The following is a 22,808-nucleotide window of genomic DNA, read 5'->3' on the forward strand; positions in this document are numbered from 1 at the left end:
GGCCACGGCCAGTCCTTCCTTGGACACCTCCAGGGATGGGGACTCCACCACCTCCCTGGGCAGCCCCTGCCAAAGCCTGACCACCCTTTCCATGCAGAAATTCCTCCTGATGTCCAACCTGACCCTCCCCTGGCACAGTTGGAGGCCGTTCCCTCTCCTCCTGTCCCTTGTTCCCTGGGAGCAGAGCCCGACCCCCCCCCGGCTCCCCCCTCCTGTCAGTGAGTTGCAGAGAGCCAGAAGGTCCCCCCTGAGCCTCCTTTTCTCCAGGCTGAGCCCCCCCAGCTCCCTCAGCCGCTCCTGCTGCTCCAGCCCCTTCCCCAGCTCCATCCCTTTCCCTGGACACGCTCCAGCCCCTCAGTGTCCTGAGGGGCCCAGAACAGGACGCAGCGCTCGCGGTGCGGCCCCACCAGCGCCCAGCACAGGGTGACAATCACCGCCCTACCGCTGACACATCCCGGGACGCCCTGCCCGCCCCCCCGGCCCTATAGCGAGGTCCCGCCTCCCCCAGCCCCTCACCGGCGGCCAGGCCGTCCCGCAGCCGCAGCGGCACCCGCAGCACCGCGTACAGGAGCCCGAGCCCCGCGGCCACGGCCAGAAGCCCGCGGGCCCAGGGAGCCGCCGCCCGCCGCCTCAGCTGCTCCCAGCGCCTCAGCGCCGCGGCCGCCCCGGGGCACGGTGGGCCCCGGCCGCTCCCGCCGCTCTCCGCCATCGCCAACGACGGGGCACGCCGGGACAGGGGCGGAGCGGCCGCCGGGGCGGGGCTCCGGCGCGGGGAGGCTGCTGGCGGAGCCCGTCAGTGCTCAGAGCGGGCTCGGGGCGCGCACCGAGCGGTGCCCACACAGCAGCGGGAGCCCCCCGAAGACTCTGGGGCGCGGCGGCTCCGCCACGGCCGCGCTACCAGTCACGGGCGGCCGCGCCCGTTCTTGTGATGGCGGCCACGCGGCGTCTGCCCGCAGCTAAGATGGCGCTGCCCGCACTTCCGGCCCGCCGCCCTCAGCCAGCGCCGCCAACGGGATGACCGGGGCGGAAGCCCACCAGTGCTACTGCGCCTTCGCGTCCCCCACGTGACCAGCGGGAGCCTCAGAGACTCCGGGATGCGGCGGCTCCGCCACTGCCACGCTCCCGGTACGGCGTGAACCTGCCCGTTTCCGTGATGGCGGCCGCGCGGCGTCTGCCCGCAGCTAAGATGACGCTGCGCGGGTCAGCGCTCCCTGAACCCGCCAGCTCTAATGATGGCGGCCGCGCGGCGTCTGCCCGCAGCTAAGATGACGCTGCGCGGGTCAGCGCTCCCTGAACCCGCCAGCTCTAATGATGGCGGCCGCGCGGCGTCTGCCCGCAGTTAAGATGGCGGCAGGCGCGCTCCCGGCTCGCCGGGCGGCGCTCCCGGCATGCACCGCGCGGGGCCGGGCCCGGAGCTGCCAAGATGGCGGACCTGGAGGAGCGGGTGTCGGATGAGGAGAAGGTAAAGGCGGGGGGCGGCGGCCGCTCCGCTCTGGGCCGGCAGCGCCGCCCGCGGGAAAGCAACGCGTGGGGAACGGCGGGGAGGCTCCCACGGAGCCGCCGGGCCGGGCTGTGGCTGCCTCAAGGCGGGCCCCCGAGACCGCTGGGCCGCCGGTGCCGGGGAACCGGCCGCGGGTCGGCTGTTTGTTACCAGAGCAGCGCTTTGCGTTTTATTTTCCTCTTTGCGTTTCCATTTCCTCGTTGCCCGGGTGCAGCTGAGGCGCCTCGGCGCGGCTTTGCGAGTGAAAACGAACCCAGCCTCGAGCTGTGCCGGGGGAGGGTCAGGTTGGACATCAGGAGGAATTTCTTCCTGGAAGGGGCTGCCCAGGGAGGTTTGGAGTCCCCAGCCCTGGAGGTGTCCAAGGAAGGACTGGCTGTGACCCTCAGTGCTCTGGGCTGGGATCGGGCACAGGGTGGACTCGACGATCCTGGAGGTCTTTTCCAACCTAAGCGATCCTTTGAAATTGTATTTTCTGAGCTTCGTTTCCCAAATCAGCGAAGTTCCCGGCCTGTCCGAGGTGCTGTGCGACCCCTTCGCTTCCTAAACACCCTCGGAGCGGGTCTGGGCGTTTTCTGCTCCCTCAGCTGCCAGCGGGAGCTTTGATGTAGATCCTGCAAATTGCACGGGATGGAAAGGACTAAGCAGAACCAAAGAGAGCCGTAATTATTTTAGGAAAGGGGGAAATGAGCAGATTGTTCCTCTTGTGGAGGAATGTGGGGAAATTACTGTCTGTGAGCAGCGCTGGGCTTTGTGTAACAAACCAGGAGGTCACGTTTTCTGCCAGGTAACACCAGTTACCTGCAAACAGTAGTTAAAAAAATCCATTGTTGCACTTTTTTTACATCATAAAAGTGTTATATTTAGTTTCTTAACGTTCAGGAGGAGCTGTTCAGGCTGCTGGAGCTTCCAGGATCCTCTGAGTCTGGAGCCTTGCTTTCATTTTTCCCTTGAACTGCCAATTTTAGCTTTAATACAGTGACATTCATTGTGAAACAAGCAGAGCTTTAAAGGTCCAATTCATCCTTCAGTCAGGATTTTTGATGATATTGTTTGAAATAAGTATTCCAGAGCAGAATTGACGTGGTCTTTGTAGCACATAACTGAGACATTGATTCAATTCCAAGTGTCTCCACACCTTGCAAAGGTAGAAAAGGACAGTCTTAAGGGAGGATCTGAAAGAGAAACAAGCAGCAAAGATTGACTGTAGTGTCCATTTTGTGATTATTCAGATGAGTCTAGAAGTTTCATTTTCTAAGTGTGAGTTTGCCAGTGCTTTAAAGCAAAGCAAAAAAAAAACCCAAACAAACAAACAAAAAAAATCAATAGAACAACAAAATTAACTCGTTCAATCCTCGAAACCTCACTTCTATATTGTCTGTGGGCATATTTTAGGTAAGAGAATCATTTCTCAGGCAGGCTGGGAGAGCTGGGTGGGTTCACCTGGAGAAGAGAAGCTCCAAGGAGACCTGAGAGCCCCTTCCAGGGCCTAAAGGGGCTCCAGGAGAGCTGGAGAGGGACTGGGGACAAGGGATGGAGAGACAGGACAAAGGGGAATGGCTTCCCACTGCCAGAAGGCAGGGTTAGATGGGATATTGGGAAGAAACTCTTCCTTGTGAGGGTGGTGAGGGGCTGGGATGGAATTCCCAGAGAAGCTGTGGCTGCCCCTGGATCCCTGGAAGTGTCCAAGGCCAGGTTGGATGGGGCTTGGAGCAACCTGGGCTAGTGGGAGGTGTCCCTGCCCATGGTAGGGGGCAGGATGAGATGATCCTTAAAATCCCTTCCAACCCAAACCATTCCAGGATTCCACGATTTTAGTTGCAATCAACCCCGTTGCTGTTTTGACAGTTTGAACTGATGGCTGAGCAACTTCCCTCCCCCTCAGCCTTTTCCCCATTTTAGAAGCAGGAAGTTCCTGTTTCAGGCTGAAATGGCACCTGAAACAGCCCCGGGGGCAGGAAATGGGGCAGGTTGCAGAAAGTCTTATTTTGGTGCTTCTGCAGAGGAACATCCTGACACCTCCCTGCTGCAAACCAGCTCTGAAAACCAACAGCCGTGCAAGGGCCTGACATTTCAAACTGATCACTCCCCACCCTGCCTGTTTCCTGCACCCCACTCCTGATTTCAAGAGTTGCACTGAAATGGTTTGTGTTTTATTGTGTTTTATGAGAGAGGCAGGGCGAGGGATAATTATCCAAGTGAACACTTGCAACCTTTGCTTTGTTCAGAACTGGGTTTGTAACAGCATCTGATTGAAGTGCAGAGGCCTTTCTGTGCTGATTTGATTTTTTCTCTCACTTCCAAGTGAGAGAACTTGTGGAAGACTAAAAATCTCTCCTGTAACACTTGCCTTTTCTTTTTCCAGTTTGTTGCTTCTTTTTCCCACAAGGATTTTCTTACGAGAATCCACTGATCTAAAACTCAACCTGTTAAAACACTGACCCCTTTTACAAGGGTTTCATGTTCTGCACCCACAGTGTTATTGCATAAATTTGTAAGATACTAAATTTTATGGCTTTTAGGAGCCTTATAAAGGAATATATGGAGAAATAAAAGGGAATCTGTTCATCCAGGGAGTTAATTTGTTCATCCAGTGCATGGCATGAGTGGTAGATATTTGTGAGAGCTCCAGCACAGTGATACCCTGTGCTGTGCTTACACTTGCACTGCCTCAGAAAAGCACAGGGTGTCATTTCAGAAATCTTTTTTAGGGCTGGCTCTGAGCAAAGCCCACAGAGGATACAGAGCAGCAGGGTCCCTCTTAATTACTGCCAGGCTGTCTTCATCACCACCCAAATTCCTGACTAAAAATTGACAATATTATGGCAGCAGTGTGTCCTCATTACAGCTCTTTAAATAGTGGAAGCTTTCAAACAGTAAGAGCTCCATTTTTAGAATTGCTGTACATTTACCAACCCGAAACCAGAAAATTAGGAGGAAAAAAATTGGTTTGACATTCTGTACTGTATCAATTACACAAGTTACTGTCTGTCTAATCTTTTCTTTGTATTGCTTAATTACCTCAGGCACAAAAGAATGTATCTATTTTTTGAAATAGATGCTAATTTGGAAGATGATCTATTTTTATCTGAAGCTCAATCCAGTTAGGGCAGAGTTGTCACTTGATCCTACTGGAATAAGGCAATTACCCTTTGTTTGGAAAGGTGTTTATTTCCCTCCACGTCTTGCTTTAAATCATTATGTGACAAACAATACAAACAGCAATTTCTAATTGAAACAGGGGGAGACTGTTGAGAGAAGTGAGTTATTTCCAGCTCTGGCAATAACTCAGCTGAAGCAATTGGATGCACAGGGAGAATCCTTTGTTTTGCTGCTCAAAATGAAAAGTAGAAAGTAATCAGAGTGGTAATGAGCAGCTCTGCAGTCCCTTTCAATAAATGTCTCGTTGGGTGGGAGAGGCTCATTGCTCAGCTTTGTTACTGGGCTTATCAGAGGAAATGTGACGTTTTTATTATTCTGAGGGAGAGGTTTAATTTTGTGACATTTCCTGTTTCGTTTCTTCCAAGATGTTTCTATTCCCTTCGGTCCTGTAAAAGCCATAAAAGATTTGATAATGAAAACCATAAACTCTTACTAATTCCAATGGAATCAATACATGGACCATCTAAATTCTAACAGTGCAAGACGTGTATATTGGATTTCCAAACACGGTGGGGGATTGTTACCTTTTTTAGAAGAGAATGGGTTTTTCCTTCCCAGCCTCAAAGTTTCTGGACATTCAGAGTTGGCCTTTTCAGTTATTTATTGTGTCACTCCCAGTTCCACATGCCTGAATTCTTCCACTGCCCTGGCAGTTCATGGCTGGACTGCAGCAAAGATGAGAGGATGCTCCATTTCCAGAGGGATCAGCTTCTCCTTCACACACTGTTTCCTGTGGAGCAGTGACTTCTTCAGCCAGGGCTCAGCAAAACCAAGTTGCCTCAGTGACCTGCAACATGTGTCAGACACTCCTCTGTTGTGCTGGAGTTACAGTTTCACTTTTACTACCCTGGTTCCTGATTCTTTTTAAGCCCTGGTATTCAGGTGTCCGGTTACTGGCAAGGATCAGGAAAAAACATCCACACACAAAGAGTGGCTGGCCAGCATTCATAGTCCTTAAACAGGTCAGGACTGGGCAGGTTGGACAGTTCACACTTCTACAGGTGCCCCTGTGAAGTTTGCAACCTGCTGAGTACATTTGGAATTATTATTACACTAAAAAAAATTCTGATCTTCACAGAAACACAGAATAGTTTGGGTTGGAAGGAACCTCAAAGCTCATCCAGTTCCACCCCCTGCCATGGGCAGGGACACCTTCCCCTCTCCAGGTTGCTCCAAGCCCCGTCCTTGAACAGTCTTATGAGACTGTTTTTGTTTTGGCAACACATGCCCAGATTTCTCCCTACATTTGGCACCTTCTATCACTGTCAGAGCTGGTTTTGTTGGTGAATTGCTTCAGCCTGTATGAACTCAGGGAGTGAACTCAGTACATTATCTTGTCTTTAATTGCTTTTCTGCTCCACTCTAGGTGCGTATAGCTGCAAAATTCATCACTCATGCACCCCCTGGGGAGTTCAATGAAGTATTCAATGGTAAGTAAACAAGGAAAAAATGATCTGTGGTGTTTTTTCATGTCTTATCTATTACAAAAATCTAAGGCTGTGTCACGCTACGCTGCTTTTAAGGTTAAGAGGTGGCTAGGAAAAGCATGCTGTCATCCTGGACTACATCTCCTTAATGAAGTGATTTAATCATTTCAGTGTTTGCCTTTGTACAGTCGAAAATGAAATGCATAAAGAGAAACATTTGATCAAAACAAATCCAATAACCCACCTGAACCCTTCCTTCCTCAGATGTCCGGTTATTGCTCAACAATGACAATCTTCTCAGGGAAGGAGCAGCACAGTAAGTCCTAAAATTTCAAACACAAGTCAAATTACCATGAAATATTCTTATGTTTTCTTGCACCCATCATTCTGTGACAAAGAAGGCCATTTGCTGTACTGAGAGCAATCCTCTGTAATTCCTTACCACACCTCCAACAAAATACATAATGAAAGGTGTGGATGATTCTTTTTAAAAGCCCTAAATTGGGATTTGTGCTGTATAAAACTGACAGGAAGGCACCCTGCCAAAAAGTTTAACTCTGCTGCAGCAGCAGTGTCTGTTCATGATTTGTGAAGCAAGTGGAGCCTGAAATACTGAGTAATCCGTAGCCTAAATTTAGAGAAAGAACTGCCCTCAATAAAAAGCTTTCAGAAGACCTTGTTTACTTCCACAGCCTCATCAGGAGATGCTTAAAGATTACACATACAAGCTTTTTGATGCTAAGATTTGACTTCAAGCTAGGTGACATGTCAGTCAACAGGTCTTTACATAAGAAAATTGTTGTAAATATTAGTCTGCTGGTTTGTTTACCTTGCTGCTGTCTGAATTGTAGCTGGGGTGTTCCTGTTTTGCCTTGGCTTGCTCACATTCCCCCAGGCTTCCTGCTGTTCTACTTTTGAACTCTGTACTTTCCTGGTCATCACTAAACAAACTTGCCTTTAGACCTGAGCTTTATAGCTATCAACAATAAAAGGTGTTGAAAATCCTCTGAGAGTGCTTGTGTGTGCCTTATTTGCCCAATTAGGCTGAAATTTCACGTCCTGTAATCACAGAATGTGCTTAATTCTCGAATCAGAATAAATGTACAGCTAAAGTTCCTGTTCTTTTAACCCCCCACAGTGCATTTGCACAGTACAACATGGATCAGTTCACTCCAGTGAAGATAGAAGGGTATGAGGATCAGGTAAGGGAAGCTTTGTACACCTGAGGTTTCTATTACTGCACTCTGCAAAAGCAATAAAAATGTTGTTTCATCAAGAGGTTGACTCACAGCAGCAGCTGACTCACTCATTCTGCTCACAAGGTACCACCTCTCCCCCTTCCCACACACATCATTGTATTGCCAGCCTTTCTTCTCTAAGGACAAAGCATAAGTGAAATGTTCTCTTAAAGTCCTGCCTGATACTACTTAGTAACTCCAATTCATTGTTCCTTAGAGCTCCATGCTGAAGTCCCTGGAATTCTACTTAGAGTATGAATGATTAAAGATTACTGTCTATTTAAAGCTAACTTCCAAATCCTTGTGTTGCTACTTGCTTACAGTTCCTTCTGACAGTCGATAGTAGATTCTTAATAGTTTGATTAATTTTCTGCATTTTTAATCCATTCCCAGCTACCCTAAAAAACAAGCTGTGTCTTTGATGATACCAAAGCATTGATTTGGTAAAATGATTATACCTAATACCATCCAATCTGGACCAGCAAAACAATTTTCCTTTATTATCCTTTTTTTTTGGGAACAAGCAGCAAGGCACAGAGAAGCCAGAAAGCTGCCTGACCATCTGTTCTGTTCTCTGAGCCAAGCTCTGACCCAGCTTTCCTGGTGTCCCAGATATTCATGGGAGGCAGATATTTTTAAGAGAACTGTTCATACAAATAGCTCTGACAGGAGAAAGTTACAGTAGAACCTGCAAAGAAACCCAGCAAACCCCAATAAAATCAATATTTGGGAAGTCAGAGAATTATGGTGAATAAGAGAGAGGAGAGGGAAGATACAGTGCTTTGTACTTTTTCAGAAGTAGCCACATCTACGTACTCTTCTTGATCAAAAGGAGAACTATTGCAACATGGAGCATGGCAATAAATGGTAAATTCCAGATTAAAATTCTTCGTTTCCTTTAGAAATTGAGAAGCAGAACAGCAAAAATAACTTTAAAAGCAAAACCACCTGCTTATAATTGTAAGGATGTCCAACTTTAAGCTAAATATATTCATTATTATAATACTGCACTTAGTCTTCTGACCCAGAACTGGCTGTATTAGTGTGGAAAGCAGAGTTACCTTCAACCTCACTACAGTTACTGCTAGTTGAAATTATCACTGAAAAATCTCTTTCTTTATGCAGTATTACAGAGCCTGTGGAAACATTGATACCCAAATAGGGAAAAATGCAAAATAACACATTTATAGCGGCCTAAATGTATCTTCGTTTCACTTCCTTTTACAGGTCTTAATCACAGAACATGGTGATCTGGGCAATGGCAGATTTTTAGACCCAAGAAACAAACTTTCTTTTAAGTTTGATCATTTAAGGAAAGAAGCAAGTGACCCCCAGCCTGAGGACACGGAGTCGGGTTTAAAGCAGTGGAGAGATGCCTGTGACAGTGCCCTGAGAGCCTACGTGAAAGATCATTATCCCAACGGCTTCTGTACTGTTGAGTATCCATCTTGTTCCCCTGAAAGTTCATTTCTCTGTGTCAGTCAGTCCTGGAGTGGGCTCTGGGCCGGGCAGAGCTGTTGGAATTCTCCATCCTCACTGGCGTTTTGGCTGACTTTGGAATGACAAGTTCCAAAGAGGGTGCAAATACCTTGGCATGCACAGGGTGTTAAAGATGCATTAGACCTTCTTTTTCATGCTCACCACTGCCAAGCACCTTCACACCTGCAGGGAATGAAATACCTGCCAGTGGAGGTGTTGGACAGTGTAATTATTGATATGTGTTCTCATGAGGTACCACAACAGCCGCCTCCACCACGCTGCAGAACAGAGAATAAGACTGGCTTTCCTCAGCTCTTGGGCCTTTTTAACTCTTTTTCTAAATGCAGGTTTATGGTAAATCTATAGATGGGCAGCAGACAATTATTGCCTGTATTGAGAGCCACCAGTTCCAGCCCAAAAACTTCTGGTAAGACAACTTCAACACAGTGTATTTTCTTCCTTTGCTAGTCCCCAAACCAACCCATCCCCTAGGTCTGACAAAGTCTGAAGGGCAGGTGTTCTTGGGCTTCCCAAGAAGTTCTTCTCCTTCTGTAGTCTTGTTTTCCTTGCAGCCCCCTTGGCACTTGCCAAAACCCTTCATGTGACCTATTCAGAGGGAGAGCAGAGCTGGATAGATACCCCTTTCCATGTTCCAGAGCACAAGCACACTGGAGCTGCTCTGTACTGAGGCTGCTTTGTGCTCAGGTGCCCTTCACAAATATAACTCAGTGCCATGTAGAACACTATACTACTGGTCCTAAGACAACACCAGAAACAACTTGTTGGTTTGGTTCTTTTTGCTGTTAGAGGTTTTGGGGAATAGTTTTCATGCTTTGATTGTTTTTAGGAACGGGCGCTGGAGATCAGAATGGAAGTTCACCATCACACCACCGACAGCTCAAGTGGCTGCAGTGCTCAAAATCCAGGTGAGCTGCTTTTCCTGGCAATAACAGGAGAAGCTGCATTGTGCTTCTCTTACACAAATGCATTCAGCTCAGAATGAGATGCTGAAATGCAGCAGAGATATCCTTCTCAAGTCAGGAGCTATTAAAGTATTCAAGAAATTAATCCTTAAATCTAATGTTGCAGACATAGTCTGCAATCTGGCCTGTGGTTTATTCTGTAGCATTACCCCACAGGCCTCCAAGTCTCCTTCAGTTTATAGGGCTAAAACCTCTACCTTGAATCTTTCATGATTGCTCTTATCTCAACTCTAGGCGTTTACTGCATTAACATAATCTTGAACAAAGTCTTGACAAAGAATGAAACCTTTTAGAAAATCCATCCTGCTTTTAGTCTCCACGTAAGCAGAGAAGTCTGGCACAATGCTCTGTTGTGCCATTCTGGTAGCATTTTGGGGGCTCCAGGGATTGTGGAGTGAGGGGTCATGATAACCTGCCTTCTGTCTCCTGGTCCAGGTCCATTACTATGAAGATGGCAACGTCCAGCTGGTTAGTCATAAAGACATCCAGGACTCTGTACAGGTGTCAGTAAGTGTGCTAAAAGTTTTTTTTTCTTATGCTAAGCAGCTATTTTATTCCTTAAACAGCTCACAAAGCATATACTGCTGTGACTGCATTCTCTTGGCTTTGAAGTAATTTTAGGCTGAAGAGTCAGTGCAGTGTTTAGAATGACATGGGAATCCCAGTTTGACCTTATTAGAAAGGTTACAAGTTTGGGTTAAAGAGGACAGAATATGCTTTTCTATCACAGTGCAAGGGAAAGGAACAGTAAGAGACATACACTAAGGGAAATTAAGAAAGTTCGGTAGTACAGTAGAGGGAGCAACAGCTGCAAAATCCCTTTTGTACCACAAAGATCCACTTCCCTTTTGCTCACTAGGGTGCAGCCCTGTTCCAGTTTGGAGCACAGGCCCTACCCAGTATGTAGCAAGTGAAAGGAGCCCAGCTACAAACACAAGCTGCTGGTGTTACCCACTTCATCTGTACTCAGCCCGTCACTTGAGAAGAAATCTACTGTGTAGCTTTTGTGGATTGCTCTTGAACACAGGAAAATGTATTCTTCTCCTTTGCAGAGTGATGTCCAGACTGCTAAGGAGTTTATTAAGATAATAGAAAACGCAGAAAACGAGTACCAGGTAAGATCACTGGTGGTTAAATAAACCATGGAATCATATCAGTCTCCCTTTACTGTTAGTGGAAAACCAACCTCTAATTCTGCTTCTGGCTGAATCTGGTGTGGACTAAGAATTACTCAGAAAAGGGCCAGTCATATTTGTTGAAAGAATCAGGTTTGCTTTGCAGTTATTTTGAAGGGTTACAAGCAATGCCTGGAACAAGCATGGGAGGGGAGTGGGTGAGTCAGAGTATTTTCCTTTGTGACAGTTAAAAATACTGAAGAGGAAATTTATGCAACAGCTTTTTACATTCTCCCAGCCTGTGTGCAAGGTGACTCGAGAGAGATAAGGCAGTGAAACACCTAAGGAGGTGCTGTTCAGTCACCCTTTTGCTTTTACACACGCTGGTGACTGCATTATTAATTTAGTTAATAGCGTGCCTTCACCTTCTAGGAAGGGGTTTGTGGCTTTACCACTGAGCTGTGCTTTCTCAGAGTATCTTATGACTGCCCTGACCCAAGTGCTTGCCCTTGCAGACAGCAATCAGTGAGAACTACCAGACCATGTCAGACACCACTTTCAAAGCCTTACGCCGGCAGCTGCCCGTCACCCGCACCAAGATCGACTGGAACAAAATCCTCAGCTACAAGATTGGCAAGGAAATGCAGAATGCCTAAGGCAGGGGCAGGGAGGTTCTGTGAAATGGTGGTGTGTGCAAAAAAAAAAACACAACAACAACAAAACAAAAAAACAAACCGAACGTGGTCCTATGCCAAGTAGGTGGTTCCTAAACCAGAGCAGCATTTTTTTAGGGCTTTCAAAGTTAACAGGTTTTCTGGCCTCAGAGGGAACTGTGGAACAAATAGCGTTGTCTTTGTGTTTTGTGTTTCCTGCCACGTAAACTTCCTGTTGTAATGCATTTAATAGGTCATTTTAATTCAGCCAGTCGTGGCTCCGAGGTATAGCTGTTTTCAATCACTGGTTGGAAAACTTCCTAGCTGGAAAAGCCCTATTGTAACCCCCAGAGGAGGGTGCAGAGCATTCCCTTCACCTGTATTACACCACTCCAGGTACTCCAGTGAGTCTGTCAAACCTGCCAACAGCTCACAAAAGCTGCAAGACACAGTAAATGCAAGACAGTGAGTCCTTGTGTATCCTTATCCCCAACCTCCACGAAGCAGAAGGCCTGCAGGCTTAGATTTTACTGTATAAAATAAGTTTACAGGATCCTTTACAGAACTCCCTACTCACCCAGCTCTTCCAGGGATGTATTTTTTTTGTTTGTTTTTTACTCTGAAAATCCATGTTCCCTAAAAGTGAACATCTCTGCTCTCCCCTCTCTCATGTCCTTACGGTTACCAAACATCTGCATTTTTACAGAACAAGTTCCTGTGTTCACTCTGCTGGTCCAAAAGGGCTGGGTAGTGATTAAAAATGCAAATGTCTACAGAATAATAGGTATGTTGTGCTTTAATGCTTTGTGGCAGGTTCATAGATTTGTATCACAGGTGTATGGATGGATAGTGTACAAAATAAATAAACTTGCACCAAAGTGAGAGAAAAAAAATCCTTTCCCTTTTGTCTCAGTTGTGGCCAGTTTCTTGTCATACTTAGAGGGGATTTTGGAATGAATCTCTTCTAGATGCTTGCTATGTGTTACTGTTTGGGTTTTTTCCCTGTAACATCAAGACTAGCAGTCCTACAGGTTTGTCTGAAGGGGAGGTTGAAGAGACATATGCCTTTCTCAGAGCTCAGAACATGGATCCACTGCAAAAATTAACCCCCTTTGGTGAATTCCCTTTGCTTTTTGTTTGCACTTTGTTATCACTGGGCCACCTTGCAGGTCCTGGTTTTTAAACTGGCTCATGTCTTCCTGTTTTTAAATACACAAAGGAAGGGGTTGGGAAGAGAGGGATGGGGCTGCCTGTGCATCACACCTCAGGTTTTGCACAGTAATACCACAAAATAAGTGTGTCTATCCTTTGTGAGTTTTGTCTAAATAAAATATATTTGTATTTGCTGTCGAGACTGACCATTCATCCCTCAGGCATCCTCTGTATCAACTAGTCTAGTGCAAATACACTGGTCTTTGTTTAAAGCCATTTGTGTCTGTTCTTTCGTGGTCTCACTTCTGCTGGTGCCTGGTGAAGGCAGATGGAGAGGTGACTGTCTGAAGGCAGGAAAGTGGTGGAGTCACCATCCCTGGAACGGTTCAAAAATGTGTGGATGTGGCACCTGAGGACATGGTTTAGTGGTCAACATTGGTGTGATCTTCAAGGTGTTTTCCAGCCTTAACGGTTCCATGATTAGGGAGGGGTGGTGTCACTCCAAACCCGGGGGTGATGCTCCCACCCTGCTACACAGACATGGCCACTGGAGGGCTGAGAACTTCCAAAATGGAATAAAAACAGTCACAGAGCTCTAACGAGGCACCTCAGCCTGGAAAACGACAGCAGACGTCATTCCACTGTAACACCTCCCTCAGCTTAGGAAAGGCTCCTGGTTGGATCCTACCCGGGACAAAGCAGGGCTGTGCTGGAGGGCTGGAAAACGCCCTGCACGGAGCCACTCAAGGACAGTCCGTGGGAGAGGGTCCCTCCCTGCGGCAGCACCCGGGGAGATGAAAGGCTGTGTGTGCCAGTGCCCCACGTGCTGGGGCTGTGGCCGTGCATCCATCCAGGAAATCGCTGCAGCAATTCCAAGAATGTGGGGCTGAAGCCGGGGCCCGAGATAAGGCTGTTCACACAACACAGCTTTTATCAGCCTCAAGGCTAGTCTTCTCCTGCTCCTTAGTTACACTGAAAGTTGCTCTCTGCCCTTATTGTTCCAGCCTTAAGAGCTGCAATAATGAGAGTTTCTATCTCTCTGTCCTTCTCCAAATCTTCGGCTAGTCGTCCTTTAGGCTGGCTCGGTCCCTGCCTGTCTCCTGGTCTCTATCTCCCACCAGCGTCTCAACAGCAGGCTCAGCTATCTCAGTCCCAGTCCCGACCCTTATTTCTCCCTTGGAAAAGCAGTGCTTGACATGTCTGACCGCCCCTGGGGCACCAAGCAAGTGCCAGTCCAGGGCTGCCACATGCCCAGAGGGATTGTAACCCTGAAAGCAGTTGTCTCCTGGAGACCAGAGACTTCAGCAGAGACCAAGGCCAGCTCCAGAGCAGTGAATATCCTGGACTGGCTCTGCTGGAGTGTACAAAATTCAAAGTCTGACCCCAGATGAATCACAGCGGGTACTGCAGCTTAGCTGATCCAGGGAGGGCAAAGCTGGCCCTGCCCAGGGCCACAAGATGGGTCCTGCCAGCCTGAGAGCAGCCAGGCTCCCCTTCTGCACATGTGGAAAGAGTTTTCCTCTCTGTTTACAAGACCAAAACTTAAAGCTCCAACATTCTGCCTGACAGACAGACTTGCAAGCAACTCCTCCAAAGGCAATGCCCTGTTCCTCAAGCCTCAGCCCTCCTGCAGTCAGTGAGGGGCTCTACACCATCACAGCCTCCCAGCAACCTCTGGACACTGGCAGGGCATTGGCAGAGCTTGGGATGGAGGAAAAGACCCCGACCTAAGGAAGAAAGAACAGGAGACTTACCCAGCACCCTTGGGCCACAGAGAGGCAAAAGCAGCACCCGGGCAACACCACGAGCAGCCCCAGGGGCTTGGGGTGTCTTATAGCAGCAGCTCAGCAACCACCACCGTCACCAGGCAGGCTGGAGGTGAGAGCATGAGAAACCTGGTGCTGCTGATTCCCTCTTTATAGAGCAGCTGGAGCCCTGGGAGCCCCCCATCCCTCCCATTGGATCCATGGATGCAGCACACCTGGGCACCTCCCCGCCCCGAGGGCAGCACAGGTGGGGGCCGGCAGCGTCTGCTGCCCACCCTGGGGACAAACACTGCTGGGGGGCTGCAGGGGTGGGGTGACAGCCAGCCCCACCTTTGACACCGCACAGCCCGGGCTGGGCACCTGCCCGGCATTTCTGGGGTCACCTTGCGATGGGGGGGATGCGCCCCTCGGGCTCCGTGGTGGGTCAGCCCCCGGCACAGCCCCTCCTCACCCAGCCAGGGCAATCCCCGCGGCCGGACCCCTCCGTGGGGCGCGGGGCGATGCTGCGGGACAGGAGGTGCCGGGCGGGAGCCGCCCCCACGATCCCTCCCCATCTCCCCCCCCCGGTCTGGGCGGGCGGTCCCGAGGGCTCACGGCCCCTTTCGGTTTCGTTTCTCCCTGAAGGAGCAGCCCCGGTGAGCCCAGCCCAGCCCAGCTCTGCTTAACCTGGCACACCTCGGCACGGCACGGCACAGCTCGGCACACCTTGGCACAGCTCGGCACAGCTTGGCACAGCTCGGCACAGCTCTGCTCGACCATGCCGCGGTTCAGAGTGGCTGAGGCCAGGCAGTGGGGGGATCAGTTCGTGCAGTTCCTGCAGGAGACGGGCCGGGAGCAGGAGTGTCAGCGGGAAACTCTGCGGAGTATCTACAACCTCGAGTTCCGGGGCAGGTGAGAGCCAGACCCGGGCAATTGGGACGGTCCCCCTGGCCAGCACCTCCCATTCCCCCCCGCCAGCGTTGCCCAGTGCCTGGCCAGTGTTACTGGTCCTCAGCAGCACCACTGGGCCCCCAAGCCCCTCTGTGTTGCCACAGCCCTGCTGGGATGATCCCAGCTCTGTGGGACCCTCAGCAGCTGCCTGGGCAAGGCCTTGGATACCCACTGCCCTCCACAGTGGCCACCTGACCCTGCTGACCCCACTCACACTGGCCCTTGTGCAACATTACCACTGTTAATCATTGGCAAAGCTGGGGCTCAGGGCACTGGTGGGCTGCAGGGTGGGCCCGGGCTGCAGGAGGAGGTACCTGGGGAGTCATCACTGCTGGGAGTGCAGTGGCTGTGCCTGAGAGGAGCCCCCATCTGTGCCAGGGGCTGTGCAGGGGGCTGACCCCTCTGGGTGGCATCTTCTGTCAAGGATCTGGGGACAGGGAGAAGTCCCTGCCCTGCTGCTGCTTGAGCACTGGCAGGGGCAGGGAGAGGGCCTGCGTGGCTGGCAGGGCCAGGCAGTGATGCCGTGGCACAGCTGGCATGGCCATGGCACAGCATGGAGTTGCTGGGGCAGCCTGCAGGGGTCTAAGATTTGCACGGGCCAGTGGGAAGCCCAAGTCCTTCTCCCTCTCCTGGCACAGAGGAGTCCACTGAGAGCTCCCTCACTGCAGCCTCACTGCTCTGCTTCACCTTCCCTCTTGCCTCCCTTCAGCTGCCCGTGCCCCTGCCTGTGCCCTGCCACGCTCTGTCCCTCACAAACCTCTCCCTTGTCTCTGCAGGACTGACACAAGGACTCCCAACTTCTCCTGCACTTTGAATGCCCTGAGGGTGACCCATCGGGCGCTGGTGCGGGGGCAGGTGGTGCAACTCCAGACGGTGAGAGAGGCCCCTGGCTGGGGCAGTGCCCACGGGGACTGGTTCCACGGGACCCCCGCAGGACCCCGGGGCTGACGGGGGCTGCTCCTCGCAGGTGAAGAGGCGCGTGGTGGTGGCAGACCAGTACCGGAGACCCAGAGCGGATGCACAGACATCACAGCCCACCTCTGCCTCGGGGCAGCAGCAGCAGCCCAGCTCCACTCCACAACCCCCCCGGAGCTATGCCCAGCAGCGGTATGACCCTGCCCTGGAGAGCCCCCAGACCCCCTCCCCAGCCGGCAAAGCCTGACCCTCCCTCCCCGCAGCGCCGAGCTCATCAGCGGGAAGCACGGCGTGGAGATCGTCTCGGAGTACGACCAGGGCAACGGGGAGATCCGCTTCCCGGTGGAGCGGGGCAGGCCCCGCACGGTCCCTGTGGAGGTGCAGAACCGCGGGACGCAGGAGGTGACGCTGCGGCGGGTCCAGCCACGCTACCAGTCCCCGGCGCTCTCCTTCAGCGACGAGCAAGGGGTGACACAGGGGCAGTCCCTGGTGCTCCACCCGGGTAGGGTCCCTTCCTGCCCCATCCCCTGCCCCGCTGGAGGGGCTGCAGGACCCAACGCTCCCCTGTCGGCCCCGCAGGTGGCAGGTACCCCATCCAGGTGCGGTGCCTCACCTCCTGCAATGGGCACTTCCCCACCGTGCTGGTGTTCGAGTTCACCAAGGAGCCCAACGAGCCCTTCAGCATCTCACGCTACGTCGCTGCCGTCGCCCAGAGCCAGCTGGCCAAGGACCTGGGGCCCTCGGCACCTTACCAGCCTTACCAGGCCAGCCTCCAACGCCCTGTCACCGTCATCACCGAGGAAGGCATCCCCCCCGACAGGTATGTGGCAGAGTCACCTGCTGCCATCTCAAGCAGAGGGGCCCAGCCTGTTCTCCAGCCAGAACAAGGCTCAGTTCCTTGGGACCCAGCTGTCTGGCACCCAGGAAAGTGCTTCATCCCTGTGCAATGGCTGGTGACAGCAGGCTGGAGACACTCTGCCTGTTGGAGTAGTCATGGCCCAGGGGGAGCCTGGCCCTGCAGTCCCTGCAGCACTGCTGTCCCCTCCACCCAGCTCCCTGAGAAACAAACTGGAGAGGGAAATCCCTCTAGGCCCCTACCAGTACCCAAAGAACCTCAAGGACACGATCCTGCTCGGACCCAGCACCAGTGCCAGCTCCAACTGGGCTACCATGAGGTGAGTACCGAGGGCTGGGGGCAATGCCAAGCTGCCCCCCCAGAGCCAAGGTGCCTCTGGGACACAATGACATCTCTGCTGCCCACAGCTCGCTGCTGGAAGCACCTCTGGATGCTGACAACTACCAGCAGAAGTTCCAGCTGCTGCTGTACCTGGAGGAGATCCAGATGGAGGTGGACATCCGGCGCTATGACATGCAGGACGTGACCATGGTGCAGGACAGGGGGCTGCTGGTCCTTGACGTGTGTAGGGGAATCCAGGGGGGATGGGAGGGGTGCTGGGGCTCCCGTGGGTCTGGCATCACAGCAGCCCTTTGGCACAGGTGCCCGGCGTGGCCGAGAACCGCCCGTCCGTGCTGAGGGGGGACCACCTCTTTGCCAACCTGAGCAGCGAGCGGGACCACTCCCCGCTCCTCCAGTACAAGGGCTACGTGCACAACGTGGAGCTGGATAAGGTCAAGCTGGGCTTCTCCCCCAAGTGAGTGATGTCTGGCCTCAGCAGCCCCACTCGGAGGTGCTGGAGGCCGGGAGCCGGCTGGGAAGGACCGGGAGGGCATGGAGGAAGTGTCCGCCTGCCCTGCTCACACCACTCCTTCCCAGGATGCTGAGTAAGTTTGTGAAGAACCTGAAGTTCGACGTGACCTTCACCTTCAGCCGGCTGCCGCTGCAGGTCCAGCACCGGGCTGTCGTCCTGGCCATGCGCCGCGGCTTGTCCAGCCTCCTCTTCCCCTCTGCCTCCTGCCACATGTCCCTCTTCGCAGGCCCCTTCCAGCCGCGGTGAGTCCCCAGTTCCGCGGGCCGGGAGGGTCCGAGGGGATGGAGGGGGCGGGGACCGGCAGCGCAGCCTCTGCTCCCGCAGGTGGTTCGACCGCAAACTGCAGGCGAACGAGGAGCAGCGCAGGGCCGTGACCCACATCGTGACGGGGATGTCCCGGCCGGCCCCCTACCTCATCTTCGGCCCCCCCGGCACCGGCAAGACGGTCACTGTGGTGGAGGCCATCAAGCAGGTGAGCGGCCGGTGCCCAGGTCCAGCCCCGGGCATTGCTGCCCACCCTGGCACGTGGGGCTCAGTGCTGTCACCTCCTCCTGCCACCCAGGTGTGGACATGCTTCAAGGACGCCCGGATTTTGGCCTGTGCCCCTTCCAACAGCGCCGCAGACCTGCTGTGCCAGCGCCTCATCCCAGACATCCCCCCTCGGAATGTCTACAGGCTCATTGCCAGCTCCAGGAACTACAGGGAGGTGCCTGCTGATATCAGGGTAGGTCCCTGCCCCTCCAGCCCTGCATCCTGCCAGCACATCTGGGTTGGCAGCCCCCAGGAGAGCTGGATCTCACCCAGTACCTGCGTTCCAGCCCTGCTGCAACTGGGACGATGAGCAGAGCAGCTACGTGTACCCGAGCAAGGAGTACCTGGGGCGCTACCGGGTCCTCGTCACCACGCTGGTGACAGCAGGAAGGTCAGAGGAGCTGGGATTGTCCCCAGTACCCCGGGGGATGGACCCAGGGGCTGTCTTGCAGCCAGGCTGTGAGAGCAGCCCTTCAGGGATTCAGTGGGAAGGGGTGGAGGAGGGCAGGCAGCAGGTGGGACCTCTCCTCTGCAGGAGGATGAGGATGAAGGGGAAGGGAGGAAGGATGGCCAGGTGGGGCAGGGGTGCTGAGGCAGCCCCATTCCACCTCTCCTCCAGGCTGGTGTCAGCCAACTTCCCCCCTGGGTATTTCTCCCATGTCTTCATCGACGAGTGTGGCCACGCGGTAGAGCCGGAGAGTGTGGTCGCCATCGCCGGTGAGTGGTGCCCGGCTGCTGCCTGGGGGACCAGCATCTCTGCATGGCCCAGGGTCCCCCCTGCCTCCCACTGAGCTCTCCCTGTTCCCAGGGCTCCTGACTCCCATGGACCAGAAGACCAACCCCAACGGGGGGCAACTGGTGCTGGCAGGAGACCCCAAGCAGCTGGGCCCTGTCCTGACCTCCCCGCTGGCCATGGAGCACGGCTTGGGTGAGTGGGGAGAGGGGTGGGAGCACTGCTGGTGCCGGGGGGGCTGAGCAGCCTTGCAGGGAGCCATGGGATCTCACTGGGCACAGGCACCTCGCTGCTGGAGAGGCTGATGCTGCACAACCCCCTGTACCAGAAGTCCAGTGAAGGATACGACCCACAGTTTGTCACCAAACTGCTCTGGAACTACAGGTGGGGACAGGGATGGTGCGGGCAGGTGTGGGGCTGCTCTGTGACCACAGCCCCATCCAGGATCTGTGTGTCCCCCTCAGAGCCTCGTAGTGCCCCAGCTGATGTGGGAGGTGGGAGTGTACCTGCTGTCCTGCACAGTGCCTGGGAGGGTGCTGGGCCCATGTGGCACCCATCCTGGTCACCATCCTGCCTCTTCCAGGTCCCATGAGGCCATCCTCAAGATCCCCAATGAGCTCTTCTACGACAGCGAGCTGAAGGCGTGTGAGAGTGACGGGCTGGATGTCCGGAATTTCTATTGCAACTGGGAGGAACTTCCCAAACAAGTGAGGGGGGCAGCAGGGAGGGGGCTGGGGGAAGCCCCGAGGAGCAGGCAGAGCAGAGACCAATGTTTTCCACCCCCAGGGCTTCCCCATAATCTTCCACGGGGTTTGTGGGGAAGACCAGAGAGAGGAGAAGAGCCCCTCGTTCTTCAACACGGCCGAAATCGAGGTGCTGGTCGACTACCTCAAGAAGCTGCTGCAGAGCCAGGGCAAGAAGGGCTGTCCCACTGTGTCCCCCAAGGAGATCGGCATCATCTCTCCCTACAGGAAGCAGGTGAGGGGCACAGCTCTGCAGGCAGGGCACGGGCAGAGACCTCCCCAGGGGACAGGGGACACTGGAATGGGATGGGCAAGAATGGCTCTGTGGTGGCCGGACTTTGCCACGTGCCTCCCCCCAGGTGGAAAAGATTCGGAGAGCCATCACCTCCCTGGACCCCGTCCTGAAGAGGCTGGCAGACATCAGCCAGCTGAAGGTAAGAACTGGGCATGGAGAGGAGCCCACCCTGCTGCAGGAGGAGGCAGCCCTGCCAGCCCCAGCCTGGGGGTGCTCCCAGCCCCTCACCTGCTGTCCCCGCCCCAGGTGGGCTCCGTGGAGGAGTTCCAGGGCCAGGAGCGGCGCGTGATCCTCATCTCCACCGTGCGCAGCTACAGCGCGTACCTGCAGTTCGACAAGACCTTCAGGCTGGGCTTCCTGAAGAACCCAAAGGTACTTCACTGCCCCGAGCAGCCCCTTCTCCCCCCTGGTTCCCACAGGCAGGCAGGGCTGCTCTGGGTGCCCAGTGCCACAGCAGAGCTGCCTGCACCGAGGTGGGGCTGCGAGGGGGCGAGTGTTACCTGCAGCCAGGTAACACCCCTCGGCCTGTCCTCTGCAGAGGCTCAACGTGGCCCTCACCAGGGCCAAGGCTCTGCTGATCGTGGTGGGCAACCCGGCCATGCTCAGCAAGGATGAGCACTGGAACAGGTGAGCTGTTCCTGGCCCCTGCCACAGACTCTTGTCGCCTGCTCTTCCCTGCTGCTGGCAACACACCAGTGCCAGGGAGCAGCAGGGCCAGTGCCACCTCCTGCCCACCCTCCCCTGGCTCTGTGCCCGCAGGTTCCTCATGTACTGCAAGGAAGAGGGTGGCTATACAGGACTCCCCTATGAGGGTGAGGGCACAGAGCAGGACAGACTTGTTGCCGACCTCCAGGGTCTGAGGCTCAACATTTAACACCCAGGTGAGCAGGGCTGGGAGCTGCCAGCACCCTGGGGCACCAGCACAGCCAGGGTTAGGGTTAGAGGCACTGACTAGGAGGCTTCTCCTGCCCCAAATGTGACAGGGTTTAGGATGGGTCCTCACTTAGGAGTTGCCTGTCCCTACCCTCAACTCGGGGGCCAGTTCTGCCATGAGGTTTCTCTGCAGGAAACCTACGTGGGAAAGGAGGAGAAGCCCTATGAAGCTCCAGCCCCCTCAGCCTGTCCCCTGGCCTGCAGCAGCCCTTGCACTCCCCCTGTCTCTGTGCATCCCTGCAGAGTTGGGGCTGAACCCACCGGACCAGAGGATAATGCCAAGCCTTTCCTGCCAGCCAGGAGCCCTGGCACAGACCACAGGGCAGCCCCCTCCCCTTATGGAGGACTGGACTGGGACCATTCTCCATTTTAACCAGTTTTTGACACAGCTATGGCAAAACAATTCTCTGTGACTGGTCTCACTGTTCAGTGAAAGGCTTAAGCCTTCAAAGAGCATCACTGGGTGCACAGGGGAGCCCAGTGCTGCTGTGGTGGGTGACTGGGGCAGGCAGGGACCTGGCCAGCCACAGCATGGCTCAGCTCCTAACAGGGCAGCTGCCTGGCTTGAGAGCTGGCACGGCTGGGCTGGCACTTTGTTTCCTTGGAATAAATATTCACAGAAAAACGGTCTCTTGAGTCTGGGGCTCTGCCACAATGACAGGGCTGCTGGAGCAGGGACAGGCTCACTGCAGCCCTGTCCTGACCTGCTCCAGAGCCAGGATGGCTCCAGCAGTGACAGCAGTGCCCATCATCCAGGGACTGGGTACAGCTGGGAAGCTCCTGCCCAGCCCTTCCCACATAAACTGCTTCCTGGCTCTTATCTGAAACGAGAGCCAGGCCTAAAAGAGTTAACTGAGGTATCTTGCTCTGCTGAGAAAGCCCCCCCAACACCTGTTCTGTCTGTGCTGCTAAGACTTGTTCTGTTCTGTTTACTGGACCTAAACCTAATCATAAGAATGCTAGAAACAGTATACAATCAACCCAGAGGTTATAAATTAGGACAAGGTAGACATCTGAATAGGAGAAAAGGGCTTAGAGCCAAGGGTTTCTGCAAGCTTCAGCAGTTGGGACATTAACAATAGAAAGGTAAGAAGGTCAAAGTGAGGGAGAAGAGAAAAAGACCCCCAATATGAGGTGGAAGACTGGAATGACCACCAAAACTCAGCACCAAGAGAAGAATCTGGAAAGCACCGCCCTAAGCTCTGCCCAGGCCCCGCCTATTATTAATATGCATAATTAGATGTTGTTATCATATGAACACGTATGTAATCATGTATGTAGATTGCACAAATACCTTGATTTTGCACTGGTGCCTTTGAGCAAGTTTGACCAGCGCTAGCTGGCTTGCTCCCAACGCTGAATAAATAAACACCTTGCTGCTTGTAGATAAAAAGTCTAGGAGCAGTTCATCATTCCCAAGTTTTTCGGCATCCTACCCAAGCACGCTGTGCTGAGCCCTGATTCTGCAGCAGCAGCTGGAGCAAGAGGAGCTGTGGGATGAGCAGGTCCCCACCCTGCAGCACGTGGCCTCTGTCCCCAGGCAGGA

The 22,808-nt window shown here is 53.4% G+C and overlaps 3 protein-coding genes across 6 annotated transcripts in view; 2 read left to right on the forward strand and 1 right to left on the reverse strand.

Annotated features, from left to right (window-relative positions):
* Positions 1-757, reverse strand: part of ST7L (suppression of tumorigenicity 7 like) — a 31,371-nt gene extending 30,614 nt beyond the window's left edge. For 3 of the 4 annotated variants that reach the window (XM_051808575.1, XM_051808576.1, XM_051808577.1), the window contains exon 1: positions 517-724. In XM_051808575.1, coding sequence (XP_051664535.1) covers positions 517-709 — 193 coding nt within the window. In that variant the 5' untranslated portion in view covers positions 710-724. Of the gene's footprint in view, positions 1-516 lie in introns of all 4 variants that reach the window. The other variant, XM_051808578.1, reaches the window with a different exon arrangement.
* Positions 758-1,386: 629 nt separating this feature from the next.
* On the forward strand, positions 1,387-11,613 carry CAPZA1 (capping actin protein of muscle Z-line subunit alpha 1). Its single transcript, XM_051808662.1, has 10 exons — positions 1,387-1,462; positions 6,027-6,090; positions 6,352-6,403; positions 7,226-7,289; positions 8,553-8,759; positions 9,152-9,231; positions 9,652-9,730; positions 10,223-10,294; positions 10,840-10,902; positions 11,418-11,613. Exons 1-10 carry the CDS (start codon positions 1,424-1,426, stop codon positions 11,556-11,558), a joined length of 861 nt encoding a protein of 286 aa, XP_051664622.1. The 5' UTR covers positions 1,387-1,423; the 3' UTR covers positions 11,559-11,613.
* A 2,773-nt stretch (positions 11,614-14,386) lies between these two features.
* MOV10 (Mov10 RISC complex RNA helicase) lies at positions 14,387-22,655 on the forward strand. The gene is made up of 23 exons (XM_051808543.1): positions 14,387-14,585; positions 15,104-15,364; positions 16,180-16,276; positions 16,371-16,510; positions 16,582-16,820; positions 16,898-17,138; positions 17,371-17,493; positions 17,582-17,735; positions 17,816-17,970; positions 18,093-18,269; positions 18,352-18,499; positions 18,590-18,751; positions 18,846-18,949; positions 19,178-19,275; positions 19,367-19,486; positions 19,573-19,675; positions 19,875-19,998; positions 20,078-20,269; positions 20,394-20,468; positions 20,576-20,701; positions 20,868-20,956; positions 21,089-21,210; positions 21,396-22,655. The coding sequence occupies exons 2-22, from the start codon at positions 15,231-15,233 to the stop codon at positions 21,201-21,203; spliced, it is 2,916 nt and encodes a 971-aa protein (XP_051664503.1). The 5' UTR covers positions 14,387-14,585; positions 15,104-15,230; the 3' UTR covers positions 21,204-21,210; positions 21,396-22,655.
* The last annotated feature ends 153 nt before the right edge of the window (positions 22,656-22,808 follow it).

Source organism: Manacus candei, unplaced genomic scaffold, assembly GCF_025592945.1.
Source record: "Manacus candei isolate 608988 ecotype Guabito, Panama unplaced genomic scaffold, ASM2559294v1 h1tg000073l, whole genome shotgun sequence".
In the NCBI taxonomy this organism is placed as follows: Eukaryota; Metazoa; Chordata; class Aves; order Passeriformes; family Pipridae; genus Manacus; species Manacus candei.

What these genes read in the sequence shown, in the direction of transcription:
- CAPZA1 (XM_051808662.1), top strand. Translation starts at nt 1,424, where the DNA reads ATGGCGGACCTGGAGGAGCGGGTGTCGGATGAGGAGAAG. An exon ending in GTTCAATGAAGTATTCAATG is followed by an intron (nt 6,091 to 6,351) that starts GTAAGTAAACAA and finishes TTCCTTCCTCAG; the next exon opens with ATGTCCGGTTATTGCTCAAC. An exon ending in CTGCAGTGCTCAAAATCCAG is followed by an intron (nt 9,731 to 10,222) that starts GTGAGCTGCTTT and finishes CTCCTGGTCCAG; the next exon opens with GTCCATTACTATGAAGATGG.
- MOV10 (XM_051808543.1), top strand. Translation starts at nt 15,231, where the DNA reads ATGCCGCGGTTCAGAGTGGCTGAGGCCAGGCAGTGGGGGGATCAGTTC. An exon ending in GCAGGCCCCTTCCAGCCGCG is followed by an intron (nt 18,270 to 18,351) that starts GTGAGTCCCCAG and finishes CTGCTCCCGCAG; the next exon opens with GTGGTTCGACCGCAAACTGC. An exon ending in AAACTGCTCTGGAACTACAG is followed by an intron (nt 19,676 to 19,874) that starts GTGGGGACAGGG and finishes TGCCTCTTCCAG; the next exon opens with GTCCCATGAGGCCATCCTCA.